An 18,283-nucleotide genomic window follows, 5' to 3' on the forward strand; every position below is an offset into this window, starting at 1 on the left:
GTTACAAGAATTTACTCGGAAAAGTGTTTTATTGAGTCTTAAGAATACACCATATAGTCAGTCTCATGAATGTGTTTATAATTCATCACGTATGACCAACATAGACACAGATACTAAGTCTGCTAACACTATCCCAGGAAAACTATTTCCTTAAAGACAAGAAGCAAGTTCACCAAATGCAAACGGTTAACTTCATAAACTGGACGAGAGATGAATTCACAGCACTGGAAAAAAAAAGATAAATAGTTCCCCCTGAGTTCATCTAAAAGTAGAGGGTACATAAAAGGCCTAACTATAAAGTTAAAGTTATGTAAATAAACTGAGGTTTCACAGGATGATTTATTTTCAATCCTTCATTTATGTAAATACTGCTAACCTGCATCCAGTCTCAGGATAAATTATATCATTATTCACTTCTGGACAAAATGTGGAAAGTATAGATGTGAAGTAGAGTGCCTTCACAAAGCTAACATCATGCCCCCAGAATTTTTTTATTTTATAAATGAAGGCAAACTTTCCCTTTATTGATTCATTAATAAAAAAAAAAAAGAAGAGAACGTTTGTCTTCTTCATTCCGCCATTTGTGTATCTATTGCATATTCTACTGTAATGGGGTTTTTAAAGAATATTTGCTACTATGGGATCTCCTTTTTTTGTTTCTGTTTGTTTCATATTAAGATTAGGCAGCATTTTAATTTGGCATTGGAAGTAATGAAACTGTAACAGCTTTGAAAGTAAATTTTGTTTGGCCTGGACTGAATTCCCGGTGTGCATTTAGCTCCATCTGCTGATGGCACTGAGTATTTTAATGACAGCGTTGCTAATTATGATGTTTCCAACTTGAACCTTTTTGTACAAGAGACCAGAATTAAATCACATCAGACAGGAGGTAGTGTTCAAAACAGTGTAATCAGCATTACAAATGTACCTTGTTTTGCAAAAATAAAGGTTTTTATGTTCCGAAAAAATCCGACAGATCTTCACTGATGAATGTCCAGTCCTTTTTTTGTTTTTTTTTTGACAATGATTAATTGAACTTTGGGACAGACTTTAGTTTTCTTATCCAGTGTGACCCCTGGTTGGCCTGAGGAAAGAATGTGCTGAATTTCACAAGTGGCATTTTCTATCCCGCCTTCTCCTTCATGCCTTCAACTGCTTTCCTTCGTTTGAGGTTGGTGTAGAGCAGTGCAAAGTTGACAATATATGTTGACACACAAACCATGCAGAAATCCCCCAGGACAAAGGCCAGAATAGATGCAAGATAAATTGAACCAGCCACGGAGATCCAGGAGGAGAGGACCAAGGCCAGTGCTGCTTTTTTGGACAGAAATAGCCCTGGAATAAAGAGAAATGGAGGATTTCACTGTTGGTATATGAAAACACAAGTTTATGTAATATGAAATACATAAAATGCAGGCTAAACCACGCTGATTACTTTGGGCCTAAAAATACTGCCCTGTAATTTTCTGAAGACAGTGATGCACTAACCAAGGCCCATCTGCAGAGTGTAGAATATGATGCCAAGCAAGCTGTTGGGCTGGTTCAGAGGGCTATCTTGGGCCACAAAATACTGGACCAGACCAAAACCACGTCCCCATCTGCCAAAGGAAGAAAAAAAAAAAGAAAAGAGAAAGAGGCAACAATAAGGTTACCACACTCACACACAATAAATAAGCTTTTTCAGATCTATGACCCATCCAGCATCTATGTGTGGGCGTCAAATAGATTAAAGGTGGGCTGCAAATGTAGGGCCCATGAGAGTTTTTTACTGCAGGTGAGGTCCAACTGTTTAATTTTTCACTTTTGGGGCTTTTCTTACTAAAACTATAAGAAACTCACTCGTATCCCTTATGGGCTCCATTATTTAGCTCACATTTGAGGACCATAATACTAAAATTATATGAAACCCTCACCATTTGTCTATTTCAAACTAAAGTCCACTCTGTACCAGGGGCGAAAATCCCGTTTCATAGTTGGGGGGGACAATAAACAGTAAAATTTTAGAGAATAAATCCAGTGGGGGACAAGGAATAAAAGTTTTAGCCTTCCTTTAATACAGCATTTTGACATTTTCATCTCTATCTCGCAAACAGGCAGAAGACCTTTCTTAGAGCAATACAAAACAATGGTATTAGGTGGAAGGTGGCAATAATACAGCACATCTGACATAATACACTGCAAAAACCCAAAATCTTAACAAGAATATCTGTCTTATTTCTAGTTAAAATGTCTCATTTTTAGTTTAAAAAAAATCTCATTACACTTAAAACAAGATTAATCACTGGAAAAAACAACAATTTTCACCTGTTTCAAGTAGATTTTCACTTGAAATAAGTAGAAAAATCTGCCAGTGGAACAAGATTTTTTTGCTTGTAATAAGAAGATAAATCTTGTTCCACTGGCAGATTTTTCTACTTATTTCAAGTGAAAATTTACTTGAAACAGGTGAAAATTGTTGTTTTTTTCCAGTGATGAGTCTTGTTTTAAGTGTAATGAGATTTTACTGTTTATTATTATTTTCGATTTCGGTTTCGGCCACAAATTTTCATTTTGGTGCATCACTACTAAATACTACTGCATTGTTCCAAAATTATTAATTCTGTCTCAAATTATTCTAGGGGGGGACAGCTTTACTAATGGGGGGGACTTGTCCCCCCTGTCCCCCCTGGGATTTTCGCCCCTGCTCTGTACTCAAATAGTCCACATCTAATCCAGATAGAGCCCACATTGCAATGCTGGCAGGCAAAAGATCAGACAGGCACATACCTCTAACATCAGAAACAAAAAGCTATTTTACAGGAAAGTATCCACGTTGTGTTGTCGCGTTGGGCGATATGGCTTGAAGTTTGGTGTTTCAGGAGGAATTTGTTAACACGTGGCAATGAAAGGGAGGCTTAGGGACGCCATAACAAATATACAGAGGCTTGCAAAACAAAAATCTTTGAGCCAGTAATGGATTATGCAGCCTAGATAGGAGCAGCCTTACAAAAAGACAAACAAAGTCATACCTGGAGATAAAAACCTTGGAGCAGCTCACAGACTCCCCCAGGTCGCACATCGCTCTGTAATCTGGGTCTTTCTCTCGGGACAGCTCGACGTGAAGAGCATAAACGGACAAAACTAACCCGAAAAGGCACAGAAGAATGCGCACTTTTCTCTCCCATGTCGGTACACCTGGAGTCGCTGCCATGCGGACACTTCTGGATCCACTTGTACCACGAGCAGCTGAAACGAGTTATAAAATAGGTGTTTATCTATTTCGGCTTCGTTTCAAACTTCACCGATTCCCCCCCGATCAAGGAAACGAGTTAAAAGTCAGATCCACAATTGTGATTGGTCGGGAGGAGTTTTGTGCCTTCCTGTCATTGGAGGGTTGTATCCAGATGTTGGGTCATCCAGATGGGTGTTTACTGTGTATTTACTGTGGACTTCAGTCTGTTTGGCCCTCAGGGAAAATGTTAACAACCGCTGTTAACAAGCTCTGCCATTATGCACATTACAAGAATGCTGTGGACGCATATTGTATCCTTCTTAACAGAGGTAGGTATTCATTCATTACATTTCATTCATTTATTTATTTATTTATTCAAACAGGTTAAAACAAAAACAAAATAATCAGAATACATAAAATGTATATACCAAAAAAAAAAACAAACTAAGAAAACCATAAGCAAAACAAAGCAAATTAAAGAGACAAATCTATATGTAAATAAAATATTTCCTGTTTGAAAGGGTGTAGGATGAAGTTTCAAAAAACTTTTCTAGTCCTACCACTTCTAATGTTCTGTTTTTACCGTTTCTTCATTTCACACAACTTCAAAAAGAAAAGCATAAAAGAAAAGAAAAAGTGGTTCAGCTGAGCAAGGCACTTTGGTCATTGGCTGTCAGTTCATGTGTCCATTTTCGTTTTGTATCCATACAGAGTAGTGTTTTTAAAGATTTGTTTAAACTTACTTAGTGATTTGCATGATTTAATTTCGTCTTTACAGTTGTTCCACAATTTGACTCCATTCACTGATACATAATGGGTTTTGATGTTTGTTCGTACATGTTGTTTTTTAAAATTACATATTCCCCTGAGATTATGTTTATTTTCTTTTATTTGAAACAACTTCTGGATGTCTTGTGCCAACTGATGATGATTTGCTTTGTGCATGATTTGTAAAGTTTTGAAGTCGACCAGATCCTTGAATTTGAGTGTTCTCAGTTTGATGAAGAGTGGGTTTGTTGATTCTCTAAAGGCCGCATTATTTACAATTCTTATTGCTCTTTTTTGAACAGGTACAAAATAGGTACAAATAGGTACAAAAATTAACTCAGATAAAATAAATGATATCTTAAAGCTAAAACTACAGGGCACAAATCTTAAAAACAAATAACATAAAATTCCAATTGAAACATTTTGCGGGTTTGTAATGCTGTAAATTAATTTTCTTCTTATTAAAATATAAGAGGATCATTCTTCCAAAATAAAATATAACTGCCCTCAAGATGTAGTATTAAAGATTACACATGTGTGTATTTCGATAATTTTAAGTGTTTAACTTAATCCTTCCTTCCTTCCTTCCTTCCTCCCTAATTTATAATCATGTTGTTAGTAGCAGTAAAGAGGTCACAGCAGTTTGTGAAATGTTCCACACAAATATTTTAAGTCCAACAAGTTGTTTTTTTATGTTTTTTTTTACATGTTATTTTGACCTAATATTACGACGGAGTATTAGGGCCAAACTAAAACAAAAAAAAAAAATAGGAAATTACGAGAATAAAGTCATAATGTTGCGAGAATAAAGTCGTAATAAAATAAAGTCGTAATATTACGAGGATAAAGTCGTAACATTACGAGAATAAAGTCGTCATATTTAATATGACGACTTTATTCTCATATTACTTTATTCTCGTAATGTTACGAGTTTATTCTCGTAATATTACGACTTTATTCTCATAATATTATTATGAGAATAAAGTCGTAATATTACGAGAATAAACTCGTAATATTATGAGAATAAAGTCGTAATATTATGAGAATAAAGTCGTCATATTATGAGAATAAAGTAATATTATGAGAATAAAGTCGTCATATTATTAGAATAAAGTCGTAATATTACGAGAATAAAGTCGTAATATTATGAGAATAAAGTCGTCATATTATGAGAATAAAGTCGTAATATTACGAGAATAAAGTCGTCATATTACGAGAATAAAGTCGTCATATTATGAGAATAAAGTTGTAATATTACGAGAATAAAGTCGTAATATTATGAGAATAAAGTTGTAATATTACGAGAATAAAGTTGTAATATTATGAAAATAAAGTCGTAATATTACAAGAATAAAGTGTTAATTTATGAGAACTCTAACAGGAAGAGTTTGTTAAAATGTTGAATATTGAGCATCTTGTGAAGTTATATTTATATATTTATAATATATTTAATATTACGACTTTATTCTCATATTATTATGACTTTATTTTCGTAATTTCCTTCTTTTTTTTTCTTAGTTTGGCCCTAATACTCCGTCGTATATTATAGCCCCTCATTAGTGAGTTAAATCGTGGAAAACTACGTCACCTCAAAAATAAATAAATAAGTAAAAACACAGAAGCCTCATTATTACCTGCAACGCCCCGCCCCTCACCCAGACACGCTCTCCTATTGGCCAGTCGCTCCGGTCTCTCGTCCTCTGATTGGTCCGATGCCTTGCCACTCAAAGAGAACGCGGAACTCCACGAGGAAGCAGCGGACAAAACAAGCGACAGTCGTGCTGCTCCGCGATTAAAAACATAAATAAGGATTTTGTTGTCGATTTAGAAGTTGAAAAGTATGTTACGTTGCTTGAAGACACGAACGTGTACTTCACGGCGCCGTTATATCAGGGATAAAGGGTTGGTTTAGGGGCTTGTTACAGCTGCAGGTAACGTCGCCGTCTACGCCCCTGCGTCAAGAAGTGGGTAAGGCTCCATCATGTGCTCTTTATTGTCTGGTGCACACACTGGTCTGACCTTGCCATCAGATCCTCTATTGTGCCCTATAAGCAAGGGCGTAGGTTTGGTCTCAACATTGGTAGGGACGATATAACAGCTTAACCTGCATGTACTTTTAGCTGGGGACGGGACATTAATAAGACCAAACAGATTGGGTGAACGGGGGTCAGGGCTACATTTGTCACGAATATGAACCTAATTAATTGATAGGCTAAATGATCAATGCAAAATAAATCTGTATTGACTTATACTAACTTTCATGTGTATTGGTTCACCTGATTAGGGTTGCCACCTTTCAGAAATAGAAATAAGGGACGCCCTGATTTCAGCAGCGCAGGAGCCAAAAAAAAAGCCCCAAAACTTCTAAACTGAATAAAAATGTGTTTATTTTATATGAAAAAACTAAATGCTTTGATTTAAAGTTTAAAGTGCTTTAATAGCATTGAACTTGCATGACTGTACAGACAGACAACCATACTAGCAACTGAAATATCCTCCTATGCTACGTATGTCCACATCAGCCCAGATGTATAATATAGCCTACAGGTGAAGAATATGGTGTAAAAGTTAATTTATTTCAATAATTCAACTAGAATATGGTGTAAAAGTTAATTTATTTCAATAATTCAACTAGAATATGGTGTAAAAGTTAATTTATTTCAGTAATTCAACTAGAATATGGTGTAAAAGTTAATTTATTTCAATAATTCAACTAGAATATGGTGTAAAAGTTAATTTATTTCAATAATTCAACTAGAATATGGTGTAAAAGTTAATTTATTTCAATAATTCAACTAGAATATGGTGTAAAAGTTATTTATTTCAATAATTCAACTAGAATATGGTGTAAAAGTTAATTTATTTCAATAATTCAACTAGAATATGGTGTAAAAGTTAATTTATTTCAATAATTCAACTAGAATATGCTCTAAAAGTTAATTTATTTCAATAATTCAACTAGAATATGGTGTAAAAGTTAATTTATTTCAATAATTCAACTAGAATATGGTGTAAAGGTTAATTTATTTCAATAATTCAACTAGAATATGGTGTAAAGGTTCATTTATTTCAATAATTCAACTAGAATATGGTGTAAAAGTTAATTTATTTCAATAATTCAACTAGAATATGGTGTAAAAGTTAACTTATTTCAATAATTCAACTAGAATATGGTGTAAAAGTTAATTTATTTCAATAATTCAACTAGAATATGGTGTAAAAGTTAATTTATTTCAATAATTCAACTAGAATATGCTGTAAAAGTTAATTTATTTCAATAATTCAACTAGAATATGGTGTAAAAGTTAATTTATTTCAATAATTCAACTAGAATATGGTGTAAAGGTTAATTTATTTCAATAATTCAACTAGAATATGGTGTAAAGGTTCATTTATTTCAATAATTCAACTAGAATATGGTGTAAAAGTTAATTTATTTCAATAATTCAACTAGAATATGGTGTAAAAGTTAATTTATTTCAATAATTCAACTAGAATATGGTGTAAAAGTTAATTTATTTCAATAATTCAACTAGAATATGGTGTAAAAGTTAATGAAAATACACAAATCGTGTCCCGTATTAGTTCAATACGGGACGCAACATTTTTTTCTCAAATAAAGGACAATTCCGTATTTTACGGGACGGGTGGCAACCCTACACCTGATACACGGTTCGATTCAAACCTTTGTTTTCAAAAACTACTAAAGAAACATTTTGAAAACTTCCAGAATATTCCAGGATTTTATTAGCAATTTAAATTGCAATATTTGAACATAACTTAAATTATATATACACAATAAATACAAACTTATTAATAATCTCTTAACTATCCAGAATGCAAAAAATAAACATTTGTCTTAAGACCACTCAACATTGTCTAAATAAATAAATAAATTTAAATATAACTGAAAAAACAAAAATAAATAAAGTCATCATAAGCCAATAATGCAAATAAGGTTGCTTAAAAGTTGGTGGGGACAATTTGAGCCTCCTGAAAAGTTGGTAGTGTTATGTCCCTACCGTCCCTATGCAAACCTACGCCCTTGCCTATAAGTATGCTCTTTCAGACGTTTTAACTGAAAGCACAGGGTTTTTCCACTTTAGTGGCAGCTGCCAGGCCCGACAGTGTGAAGTTGCTTGTTATTGTTGTCTCGTTTGAAATGATAAATGTTCATAACAGTTCCCACAATAGTTAATATTCTCAGCAATCATTAAGGTGGTCTCTCATTGCCACGTGTGTTATACACCTGAGTTGCAAGGCAAAATACTGTTTCTCTTTAGTTGTAACATTAATATTTACAGGACTGTCTCAGAAAATTAGAATATTGTGATTTTCTGTAATGCAATTTAAAAAAAACAATAATGTCATACATTCTGGATTCATTAAAAATCAACTGAAATATTGCAAGCCTTTTATTATTTTAATATTGCTGATCATGGCTTACAGCTTAAGAAAACTCAATTATCCTATCTCAAAAAATTAGAATATTCTGGGAATCTTAATCTTAAACTGTAAGCCATAATCGGCAATATTAAAATAATAAAAGGCTTGCAATATTTCAGTTGATTTGTAATGAATCCAGAATATATGACATTTTAGTTTTTTTAATTGCATTACAGAAAATAAATAACTATCACAATATTCTAATTTTCTGATACGATAAATGTTCATAACAGTTCCCACAATAGTTAATATTTTCAGCAATCATTAAGGTGGTCTCTCATTGCCACGTGTGTTATACAGCTGAGTTGCAAGGCAAAATACTGTTTCTCTTTAGTTGTAACATTAATATTTACAGGACTGTCTCAGAAAATTAGAATATTGTGATTTTCTGTAATGCAATTACAAAAATGTCATACATTCTGGATTCATTACAAATCAACTGAAATACTGCAAGCCTTTTATTATTTTATTATTGCTGATCATGTTTTACAGAAAACTCAAATATCCTATCTCAAAAAATTTGAATATTCTGGGAATCTTAATCTTAAACTGTAAGCCATAATCAGCAATATTAAAATAATAAAAGGCTTGCAATATTTTAGTTGATTTGTAATGAATCCAGAATGTATGACATTTTTGTTTTTTTAATTGCATTACAGAAAATAAAGAACTTTATCACAATATTCTAATTTTCTGAGACAGTCCTGTATAAAAGGCTGTCTCTGGTTTCTTGATGTGCAATTTATTCATCAGTGATTTCATTTAGAAATCACGATGGATTAAACTGCATCTCTAAAATAACATTCATATTCAAATTGAATAAGTTATTTCAGAAACACAAGATGAGATGTTGATTCCTGTGCGAGCACATGTGATTATATTAAGATTACCATACAAACAATTCAGATTCAGATTCAGAAAAACTTTATTTATCCCAGAGGGGCAATTGCAAGACAACTGAGCAGCAAGACGTTGAAAATATCTAATAGAATAAAATAAAAATAAAATAAACAGATAAATGGGGCATGTCTCGTTATGTACAAAAAATATATAAATATAAGAATGTCAAAAAAATGTTACAATAGAGTGACTGTAGTAGTATAAATAAAAATATAAAGTGTGTAAAGTGTACTGGGTGTTTTGTTCTCAAACACTGCATAGTGAAAACACAACACTAATGTATGTTCATCATTTAAGTGACAACCGTGTTTGAACTTGCTTAGTTAAATGTACAAACTAAACATCCATCTTTTGAAACTACAACGGAGCTGTTGGAAGCAGCATGTTGACTGGTTGGCACTGCTCTGTATGCATCTTAAAATGAAACCTTGTTAGAAACACTGGCTCTTAATTCAGGCACAAAAACATTGAAATGAGTCAAAGATGAGCAGTAAAGACTAACAATTGACAGACAGGTTTTCTGTATAGACTTCATTAGATCAGGACTCGTAGTGTTTTGATATTGTATTAATAGATGTAACTTTAAATCTACAAAAATATGTAGTGCATTGACGTAATCGATTTCAGTGGAGAATCCTCATGACATGTAAACTTACATTATTTGATTCCCTACAGAAAAATGTCAACTAAAAATGGTGAGGATGGCAAAAACAGTCAAATCGTGGGCTCTTCTGAGGGAATGGCCACTGGCAAGAGAAGCGAAAACGAAAACCGACGAGGAGTCGAGGCAACAGTCTCCACCACAGACAACAGCACAGCAGCAAAAAACTTGGCTTTGCTGAAAGCACACTCCCTAGATGTGAAGTTTGATGTCGGAGAGGAGTATGATATCATAGAAACCATTGGAACCGGGGCCTATGGTGTTGTTTCATCTGCCAGAAGAAGGGACAATGGTAGGCCTGATTCATTAAAGATGATAAATGTACTTCCTGCATTACACATTTTCACGTTTAGATTCATTATCAGCTGCCTCTCAAACTCTGGGTTCCTTTCTGTCGTGAATCTGTGCTTCACAGGCCAGCAGGTGGCAATAAAGAAGATCTCCAATGCTTTTGAAGTGGTGACAAATGCCAAACGCACACTGAGAGAACTGAAGATTCTCAAGCATTTCAAACACGACAACATTATCGCCATCAAAGACATCTTGCAGCCGAATCTTCCCCACGCTGCCTTCAAGTCTGTGTATGTACTTATTTGTTTTGCAATTTTCATGCAACTTCTCAAGCCAGAAAAGGATCCCAAATATTTTAAGTTTTAAATAGAAACAGTATTTGTTGAGATTAAGAAGTTCAATGTTCCTGATACAGTAGATCAGGGGTCGGGAACCCAAAATGTTGAAAGAGCCATATTGGACCAAAAACACAAAAAACAAATATGTCTGGAGCCGCAAAAAAATGAAAAGTCTTGTACAGTATAAAGCCTTAGAATGAAGGCAACACATGCTGCATGTTTTCTATATTAGTTAGAACTGGGGGAAGATTTTTTTTTTTCATTATGCACTTCGAGAAAAAAGTTTAAATGTTGAGAAAAAAGTCAAAATGTCGAAAAAAAGTCCGAATTTCGAGAAAAAAAGGTGAAAAAGTCGAAATGTTGAGAAAAAAGTCGAGAAAAAAGTCGAAATGTTGAGAAAAAAGTCGAAATGTTAAGAAAAAAGTCGAAATGTCGAGAAAAAAGTCAAAATTTCAAGAAAAAAGTAAAAATGTTGAGAAATAAGTCGAAATTTTGAGGAAAGGGAATAGAAAAAAAGAGAAAAAAGGAAAAAAGAAGAAAAAAGAAAAGAGGAAAAAAGGAAAAAGAGAAAACAAGGAGAAAAAAAAGAAAAAAGAAAAAAAAAGGAATTTTTTTTTTTTTTAAAGCTCCAGGAGCCACTAGGGCGGCGCTAAAGAGCCGCAGGTTGCCGACCCCTGCAGTAGATGAATAATGCATCGCTGCTCAATTAATTCTTTCACATTTTGTGTATGAGAGTCAATCAAAGCAATGCAGTCGAATTGTTTTCATTATATTATTTCATTATTCATATAGTTCATGTTATTTTTTGTGTGTGTCCAGGTATGTGGTGTTGGACCTCATGGAGAGTGACCTCCACCAGATCATACACTCTACCCAGACACTAACTCCAGAGCACACCCGCTACTTTCTATACCAGCTCCTCCGTGGCCTTAAGTACGTGCATTCTGCCAATGTCATCCACCGTGACCTCAAACCCTCCAACCTCCTAGTGAATGAAAACTGTGAGCTTAAAATTGGTGACTTTGGCATGGCGAGAGGTCTGAGTTCTCACCCAGAGGAGTCTTATTCCTTCATGACTGAGTACGTAGCAACTCGATGGTATCGTGCTCCTGAGCTCCTGCTGTCTCTGAATCATTATAGTTTGGCTATTGACTTGTGGTCTGTGGGCTGCATCTTTGCTGAAATGTTGGGGCGTAAGCAGCTTTTTCCTGGGAAGCACTACGTACACCAGCTCCAGCTCATTTTGAGTGTGTTAGGCACTCCTCCTGAGGGTTTAATTGGTGCTATTAGGGCCGACAGGGTGCGCTCCTATGTTCAGAGCCTTCCATCGCGGACCGCTGTGCCTTTGGCCAAACTTTACCCGCAAACTGAACCGGAGGCTTTAGACCTGCTGAGGGCCATGTTGCGCTTTGATCCCCGCGAGCGAATCAGCGTGACCGAAGCCCTAGCGCATCCTTACCTGTCCAAATACCACGACCCAGACGACGAGCCAATTTGTGTGCCAGCTTTTGACTTCGAGTTTGACAATCTTCCAATGAATAAGGAACAAATTAAAGAGGCAATTTTAATGGAAATCCAGGACTTTCATAAGAAAAAACAAAGCTGTCGTCAAAGACTGCAGTTCAGGCCTCTGCCGAGGGTGAATAGCGGAGCTGCCGGACAAAGCGGCAACCAGCTTAATTCTCAGCCTGCAACCGTAGACCTCATCAAATCGACGGTGGTTCCGATGGCACAACATTCACAAACTCAACAGATACTTCAGCAGCAAATGAGAAAAGTGAAATCACAACAGCTTCAAGATCATCCACCAGCAGAAGTGAATCATGCATTTACAAACGATATGAAACCCTTTAATAAGCCCGCTGCCCTGTTAGAAGTGGCCCCGTCTCACGTGACCCATAATTTGCCTGTTCTTAGTAAATGTGAAAGTGGTCCGGTCGATGTGGACATGCCCAGTGCGAACTCCGACAGTGGTCAACTGGAGACGATAGATTTGACCACGCCGGTGTCTAGTCAGGGTTCTCTGCCGGAAACGATGCGGGACAGTGAGGCACAGAAACAGTTAACAAGCAGTCAGGCTCCTCAGGCTCATAATAACCAAAGCCAGGCCATGGCTCAAGCTCCCACCTCCATTGCTGCAACACCAGCACAGACCTTAACACCCCTACCCACCACTGTGCCTTCCCTCTCTCTGTCTGCAGTACAGGCCCAGTCACTTTCTCAGTCGCTTTCACAGGCACTTTCCAAGAATGCACGGCTTCCTGCGTGTGCTACGGAGGGGACCAGAAAAGAGGGGGCCATTTCAGAGGATACTAAAGCTGCTCTTAAAGCAGCTTTATTGAAATCAGCTCGCAGACAGAAAGCCAGGAGTGGTAAGTTTATTATTTCTACTAGGGCTGGGCGATATATCGAGATTTTAATATATATCGATATATTTTCAAACACGATATGGTACGAGACAATATCGTTTATATCGATTTAAAAAAAAAAAAAAAAAAAAAAAATTTTACATTTTTTTTTTAATGATTTTGATATAGCTTATTTTGTGAGAAATTGACTTGAATGTTTTATTTGAGATTTGCACAAATGTTTTGTTATTTGCACAACTGTCAAACTCAGTGGAAAAGTCTGCCTGTTACTGTCTACTAGGGATGGGCGGTATGGACTAAAAAATGTATCACGATAATTTCTGGCATTTATCCTGATAACGATAAAAATGACGATAAAAAAATACCAATTCAACTCCATCTTTTCAACTATAAATCTATATCGCTCTCAGATCCGCCATGTTTGTTACACAAAAACGTCATCAACGGGAATTTATCTTTCTTTCTTTCTTTCTTTCTTTCTTTCAATTTGTATTATGTGTTTTGTTTTAATGTAAAGCGTCTTTGAGTGCCCAGAAAAGCGCTATATAAATAAAATGTATTATTATTATTATTATTATTATTCTTTCTTTCTTTCTGGCTCATTTCCTTCCTTCCTTCTTTTTTCCCTTCCTTCCTTCTTCCCTTCCTCCTTTCCTTGTTTTCTCCCTTCCTTCTCCTCTTTCCTTCCTTCCTTCCTTCCTTCCTGCTCTCTCCTTCCTTCTCCCCTTCCTCTTTTCTCCCTTCCTTCCTCCTTTCCTTGTTTTCTCCCTTCCTTCTCCCCTTTCCTTCCCTCCTTCCTTCCTTCTTTCCTCCTGCTATCTCCTTCCTTCTTCCCTTCCTCTTTTCTCCCTTCCTTCCTCCTTTCCTTGTTTTCTCCCTTCCTTCTCCCTTTCCTTTCTTCCTTCATTCTTTCCTTCCTTCTTCCCTTCCTTCCTTCTTTCCTTCCTTCCTTCCTTCCTTCACATACGTTGTGCGTGGATTTAACGCAGAACCATAATTCAGGCTTTACACAAAAACATCATCAACGGGAATTTATCGTTTTTACCGCAAGATGACAAATTCTTATCGTGAGGAATTTTTTTGACGGTTTATCGTGAACGGTAAAATATCGCCCATTCCTACTGTCTAGATTGTATTAATTGCACAGTGTATTTTAATTTAATTGTTATGCAGGCAAGGGATATTTGTTTTATTTTATTCAAGAAGCATTTTTATTCTATATATGCAGGCAGTTTATTTTTATTTCATTTGTTTTATACATTTTGATATTGTGCAGACCTCTGTTAATAAAGGTACCTGTGTGACATTTGGCACGAGGCTTTGTATTAAAACTGACTGTTTTTTTAAGGGTTTGCCTCAGAAAAAAATGAAGCTAACAGAGATGCTATGCTATAATGCTTTGGGGGAAACCCCAATTAAGGTACAGAAAAAATATCGAGATATATATCGAGTATCGCCATTTAGCTAGAAAATATCGAGATATGACTTTTGGTCCATATCGCCCAGCCCTAATTTCTACAAAGGCTTTTCTCACCCGCTCATCACCCTTCAAACTGCATTTATCTAAATTAGATGTCTCATTTTGCAGATGGAAGTGCCTCTGCTCTCGGTGCCGACACAATCGCAGGAGGAGGTACATCATCCTCCATGTCTTCTGTTCAAGAGTCGCGTCGGCCTGTCACGGCTCAGGAGCGTCAACGAGAAAGAGAGGAGAAAAGAAGGAAGAGGCAGGAACGAGCAAGAGAGAGGGAGAGAAAACTGAAGGAAAAAGAACGAAGAGAGGGAAAACAAGGGGATTCACTGGGTGGAGTGCTGCTGAGTGACAACGACAAAAGCCTGTTACAGCGCTGGACAAAGATGATAGACAGCTGCAGTGATAAATCTCAGACAGCTAATAATGATAGATCAAAGCATAAGGATTGCAATATGAACTTGAATACAGGGGTGGTTATTGGTGATACCTCTAAAGGAGCACTGAACAACAAAATGGACCAGGAGCCGAGGAAGATCCAGTCTCATGAGCAGTTAATTTCTCAAGTAAAAACTAACCAGCCAGGCTTGTTTCAGCCTTCAACGAACCAGCAGCCGTCGTTACCTTTCTCCATGAGCAAACAGAAGCCCTCAGCTGATATAGTTCTATCTGCAAGTGGAAACATAGACATGAGTGTCACTTGTGGATTTGTTAAAAACAACAGACTCAAACCTCACCCCGAAAGTAACGGGCAAAGTGGATTCAGGTGCATGGGAAACTGGAGTGGCCAGCAGTTAGAGACGAGGCAACCACAAGCACCTAACAGGACACCTCAGCCACTGCAGTCCAGCTTTCTTCAGTCCAGACTCCAACCTCAGGGTCAAACACAACCCGACTCACAAGCTCAGTCGCAGGTGCTCTCCCTGGAGAGTTTTTTGTCAAAAGTTCCTACTCTGAGCATCAGAGAGACTAATGGGAATCTGAATGTAGGAGGTCAGAATAACCTCAACACCTTAAGTGCGAGTGCAGGACCAATGGAGAAGCTTTGTCCTGTCGGAGAGAAAACTGCAGCACAGACCACCAACTCTCTTTGTGGAACTTTAGGGGTTTCCTCTCAGCGTCATCCCAGTTTAGGGTTCACAGATACGGGGCAGCAAGGAGCTTCCATTGCCCCCGACATCCATACAGTCACACTGCAGCTGTCAAAGTCCCAGGTATGCACTGTCATTTGTTGGTTTTTTCTCAGGTGGGAGCATCAGAAAATATAATCTTGATATTTTTATATACCATGGATTAGGGCTGGGCGATATGGACCAAAAGTCATAACTCGATATTTTCTAGCTAAATGGCAATGCTCGATATATATCGATATTTTTTCTGTGCCATAATTGGGGTTTCCCCCAAAGCATTATAGCATAGCATCTCTGTTAGCTTCATTTTTTCTGAGGCAAACCCTTAAAAAACAGTCAGTTTTAATACAAAGCCTCGTGCCAAATGTCACACAGGTACCTTTGTTAACAGAGGTCTGCACAATATCAAAATGTATAAAACAAATGAAATAAAAAATAAACTGCCTGCATATATAGAATAAAAATGCTTCTTGAATAAAATAAAACAAATATCCCTTTCCTGCATAACAATTAAATTCAAATACACTGTGCAATTAATACAATGTAGACAGTAACAGGCAGACTTTTCCACTGAGGTTGACAGTTGTTCAAATAACAAAACATTTGTGCAAATCTCAAATAAAACATTCAAGTCAATTTGTCACAAAATAAGCTATATCAAAATCAAAAATTTTTATTTAAAATCGATATAAACGATATTTTCTCGTACCATATCGGGTTTGAAAATATATCAATATATATATTAAAATCTCGATATATCGCCCAGCCCTACCATGGATTAGTCATATTTTTCTGCTCACCTTAAAACAACTTGAAGGATTTAAAGTTCAGCTGACCCCACTTTTTCCCCTACTGCTCTGTTAGGTAGAGGACGTTTTGCCTCCTGTTTTTTCAGTCACCCCTAAGGGCAGTGGGGCCGGGTACGGTGTGGGCTTTGATCTGGACGACCTTCTCAACCAATCTCTGACAGACCTGCAACACTGTGATCGGGACAGGTGAGATTTATTACAGCTCTTAAGCGGGGGAAAAAGACACTTAGCTCTACCCATCCGTATAAAAGTATATCCATATCTGCAGCTGCGTCTGATTGGCATCTGTTTCTACTAAACTACACTGCTAAGCTGTGCCAACACTGGTTCACGTGTTCTTAGATTAACATCTCATTTTTAAATGTCAAGTTTACTGCAGTAGATGCAACAGAAAGTTAAAAAAATGTGAAGGGTTGAAACATAAATGGTCACTGCAGTTGTTCCCAAAGTCCTGAGCAGCTCACCTATCAGCAGTCTGAAACTTAATTAAATCCCCAGATTACTTTTTAACCAGATTCCTGCACTGTTTTACTATTGGCAAGCAAATGGTCCCAGGCAGGGCAACCACATTAATAAGATCTCAAAATAAAACGGTGGATTTGTTTGTTTTTAAACTATTACTTCCATTAAGTGTTTTTTTCCCCCCATACATATCATGACCCTTAATAATATGCCAATTTGATCTTTGTGTATTCAGATCAGGGTTATAATAGTTTTGAATTTTTCATTTTAGTTTAGTTTTATTTCGTTTTGACTTTTTCTCCTTCAATTCAGTTAGTTTTAATTCGTTTTTAGTGTGGGTTTGCTAGTTTTTATTAGTTTTTATATTTTAAAAAATGCTTAGTTTTAGTTTAGTTTTTATTAGTTTTAGTTTTGACGTCACGGACCGTGAGGCATTAAGGTGCCGTAGCTGCCAGTTGGAGATAAACCAGCCAGAGCAGAACAAATTGATCATACCAAGAGGCTTATATTGACAGGGAAGAAAACGGAGGAAATTATATGTATAATTTCAGTTCGTTTTAGTTAGTTTTCTAAACACGCAATATAGTTTCAGTTAGTTATCGTTTTTGTCTTTTAATTTTCGTTTTTATTTAGTTCAGTTAACAAAATTGTTTTTTCAATTTTAGTTTTCGTTATTTTGTTCGTTTTCGTGAATAATAACTCTAATAACTCTGATTTAGATACAAAAAAAAAAAAATAAAGGCTTAAACCATTTAATGAGTAAAAATGTAACTGTGGCCCCGATAATAAGCACCACGTAAAGTTGCTTCTGTAATTGTTAAACCACAAAATCTTCATACAGTTTAGGGACGTGCATGCCTAAAAGACAAACATCCACTAGTTTGATGGCGTTTCAACTTTCAGAGTTGGCACTTTGACCATTTCTGCATTTTTGTCTTCACCAGTTATGACTCGGCCCCCCTCTCTGCCTCGCTGTTATCTGATTGGAGCGAGGTTCACCGGATGACTCCAGCTGACCTGGAGTCTCTGCAGCAGGAGTTGCAGCTCGGCTCACCCATGATTCTCTCCGATACCATCCCCCCCGACGCCTGACTCACCCTTTCACAGAAAACAATCGGATGTTTTTGTTTTTTTTACACTAAAGCAGCCTTAACATTGACATTTTGTGCTTTTTTTTATTAAATAAAAGAACCAACAAAGTAATCACTTGTTTCTTCTGGAAATGTAATGAGTTGCCGTAAATCTAGATCAAGTCATTTTAAAATGTTTATTTTTATATAAAGAAAACATTTGGGCTGTGCTCTAAAGATGATTTGTTTCACTTAGCTGATTTAGAGTATTTTAAGCTGAAAGGGGCCTGAGGAATGTTTTGTGTGAAGTAACTTTAGAAGTAAAAACATACAAACACATTTTTCAGACACTGAACA

The 18,283-nt window shown here is 36.3% G+C and overlaps 3 protein-coding genes across 5 annotated transcripts in view; 1 reads left to right on the forward strand and 2 right to left on the reverse strand.

The window, feature by feature from the left end:
* The window catches only part of LOC133419082 (uncharacterized), a 34,997-nt gene that overhangs the window by 10,080 nt on the left and 6,634 nt on the right, over positions 1 to 18,283 (reverse strand). The window contains exons 7-9 of the mRNA XM_061708099.1: positions 3,009 to 3,225; positions 1,489 to 1,598; positions 1,220 to 1,335 (exon numbers count right to left, since the gene is read on the reverse strand). Coding sequence (XP_061564083.1) covers positions 1,220 to 1,335; positions 1,489 to 1,598; positions 3,009 to 3,225 — 443 coding nt within the window. The remainder of the gene's footprint in view (positions 1 to 1,219; positions 1,336 to 1,488; positions 1,599 to 3,008; positions 3,226 to 18,283) is intronic.
* Positions 11 to 3,289, reverse strand: vkorc1 (vitamin K epoxide reductase complex, subunit 1). Its single transcript, XM_061708715.1, has 3 exons — positions 3,009 to 3,289; positions 1,489 to 1,598; positions 11 to 1,335 (listed from the first exon to the last, which is right to left on the reverse strand). Exons 1-3 carry the CDS (start codon positions 3,188 to 3,190, stop codon positions 1,124 to 1,126), a joined length of 504 nt encoding a protein of 167 aa, XP_061564699.1. The 5' UTR covers positions 3,191 to 3,289; the 3' UTR covers positions 11 to 1,123.
* mapk7 (mitogen-activated protein kinase 7) lies at positions 3,446 to 18,019 on the forward strand. 3 transcript variants are annotated; one of them, XM_061708714.1, is made up of 7 exons: positions 3,446 to 3,540; positions 10,001 to 10,278; positions 10,402 to 10,567; positions 11,435 to 12,987; positions 14,573 to 15,669; positions 16,450 to 16,580; positions 17,801 to 18,019. In XM_061708714.1, exons 2-7 carry the CDS (start codon positions 10,005 to 10,007, stop codon positions 17,946 to 17,948), a joined length of 3,369 nt encoding a protein of 1,122 aa, XP_061564698.1. In that variant the 5' UTR covers positions 3,446 to 3,540; positions 10,001 to 10,004; the 3' UTR covers positions 17,949 to 18,019. The 3 variants fall into 3 exon arrangements, with proteins under 3 accessions (XP_061564698.1, XP_061564696.1, XP_061564697.1); XM_061708712.1 differs by lacking the exon at positions 3,446 to 3,540 and adding an exon at positions 5,720 to 5,947; XM_061708713.1 differs by lacking the exon at positions 3,446 to 3,540 and adding an exon at positions 5,720 to 5,943.

The sequence above is a fragment of the Cololabis saira genome, chromosome 19, assembly GCF_033807715.1.
Source record: "Cololabis saira isolate AMF1-May2022 chromosome 19, fColSai1.1, whole genome shotgun sequence".
NCBI lineage: Eukaryota > Metazoa > Chordata > Actinopteri > Beloniformes > Belonidae > Cololabis > Cololabis saira.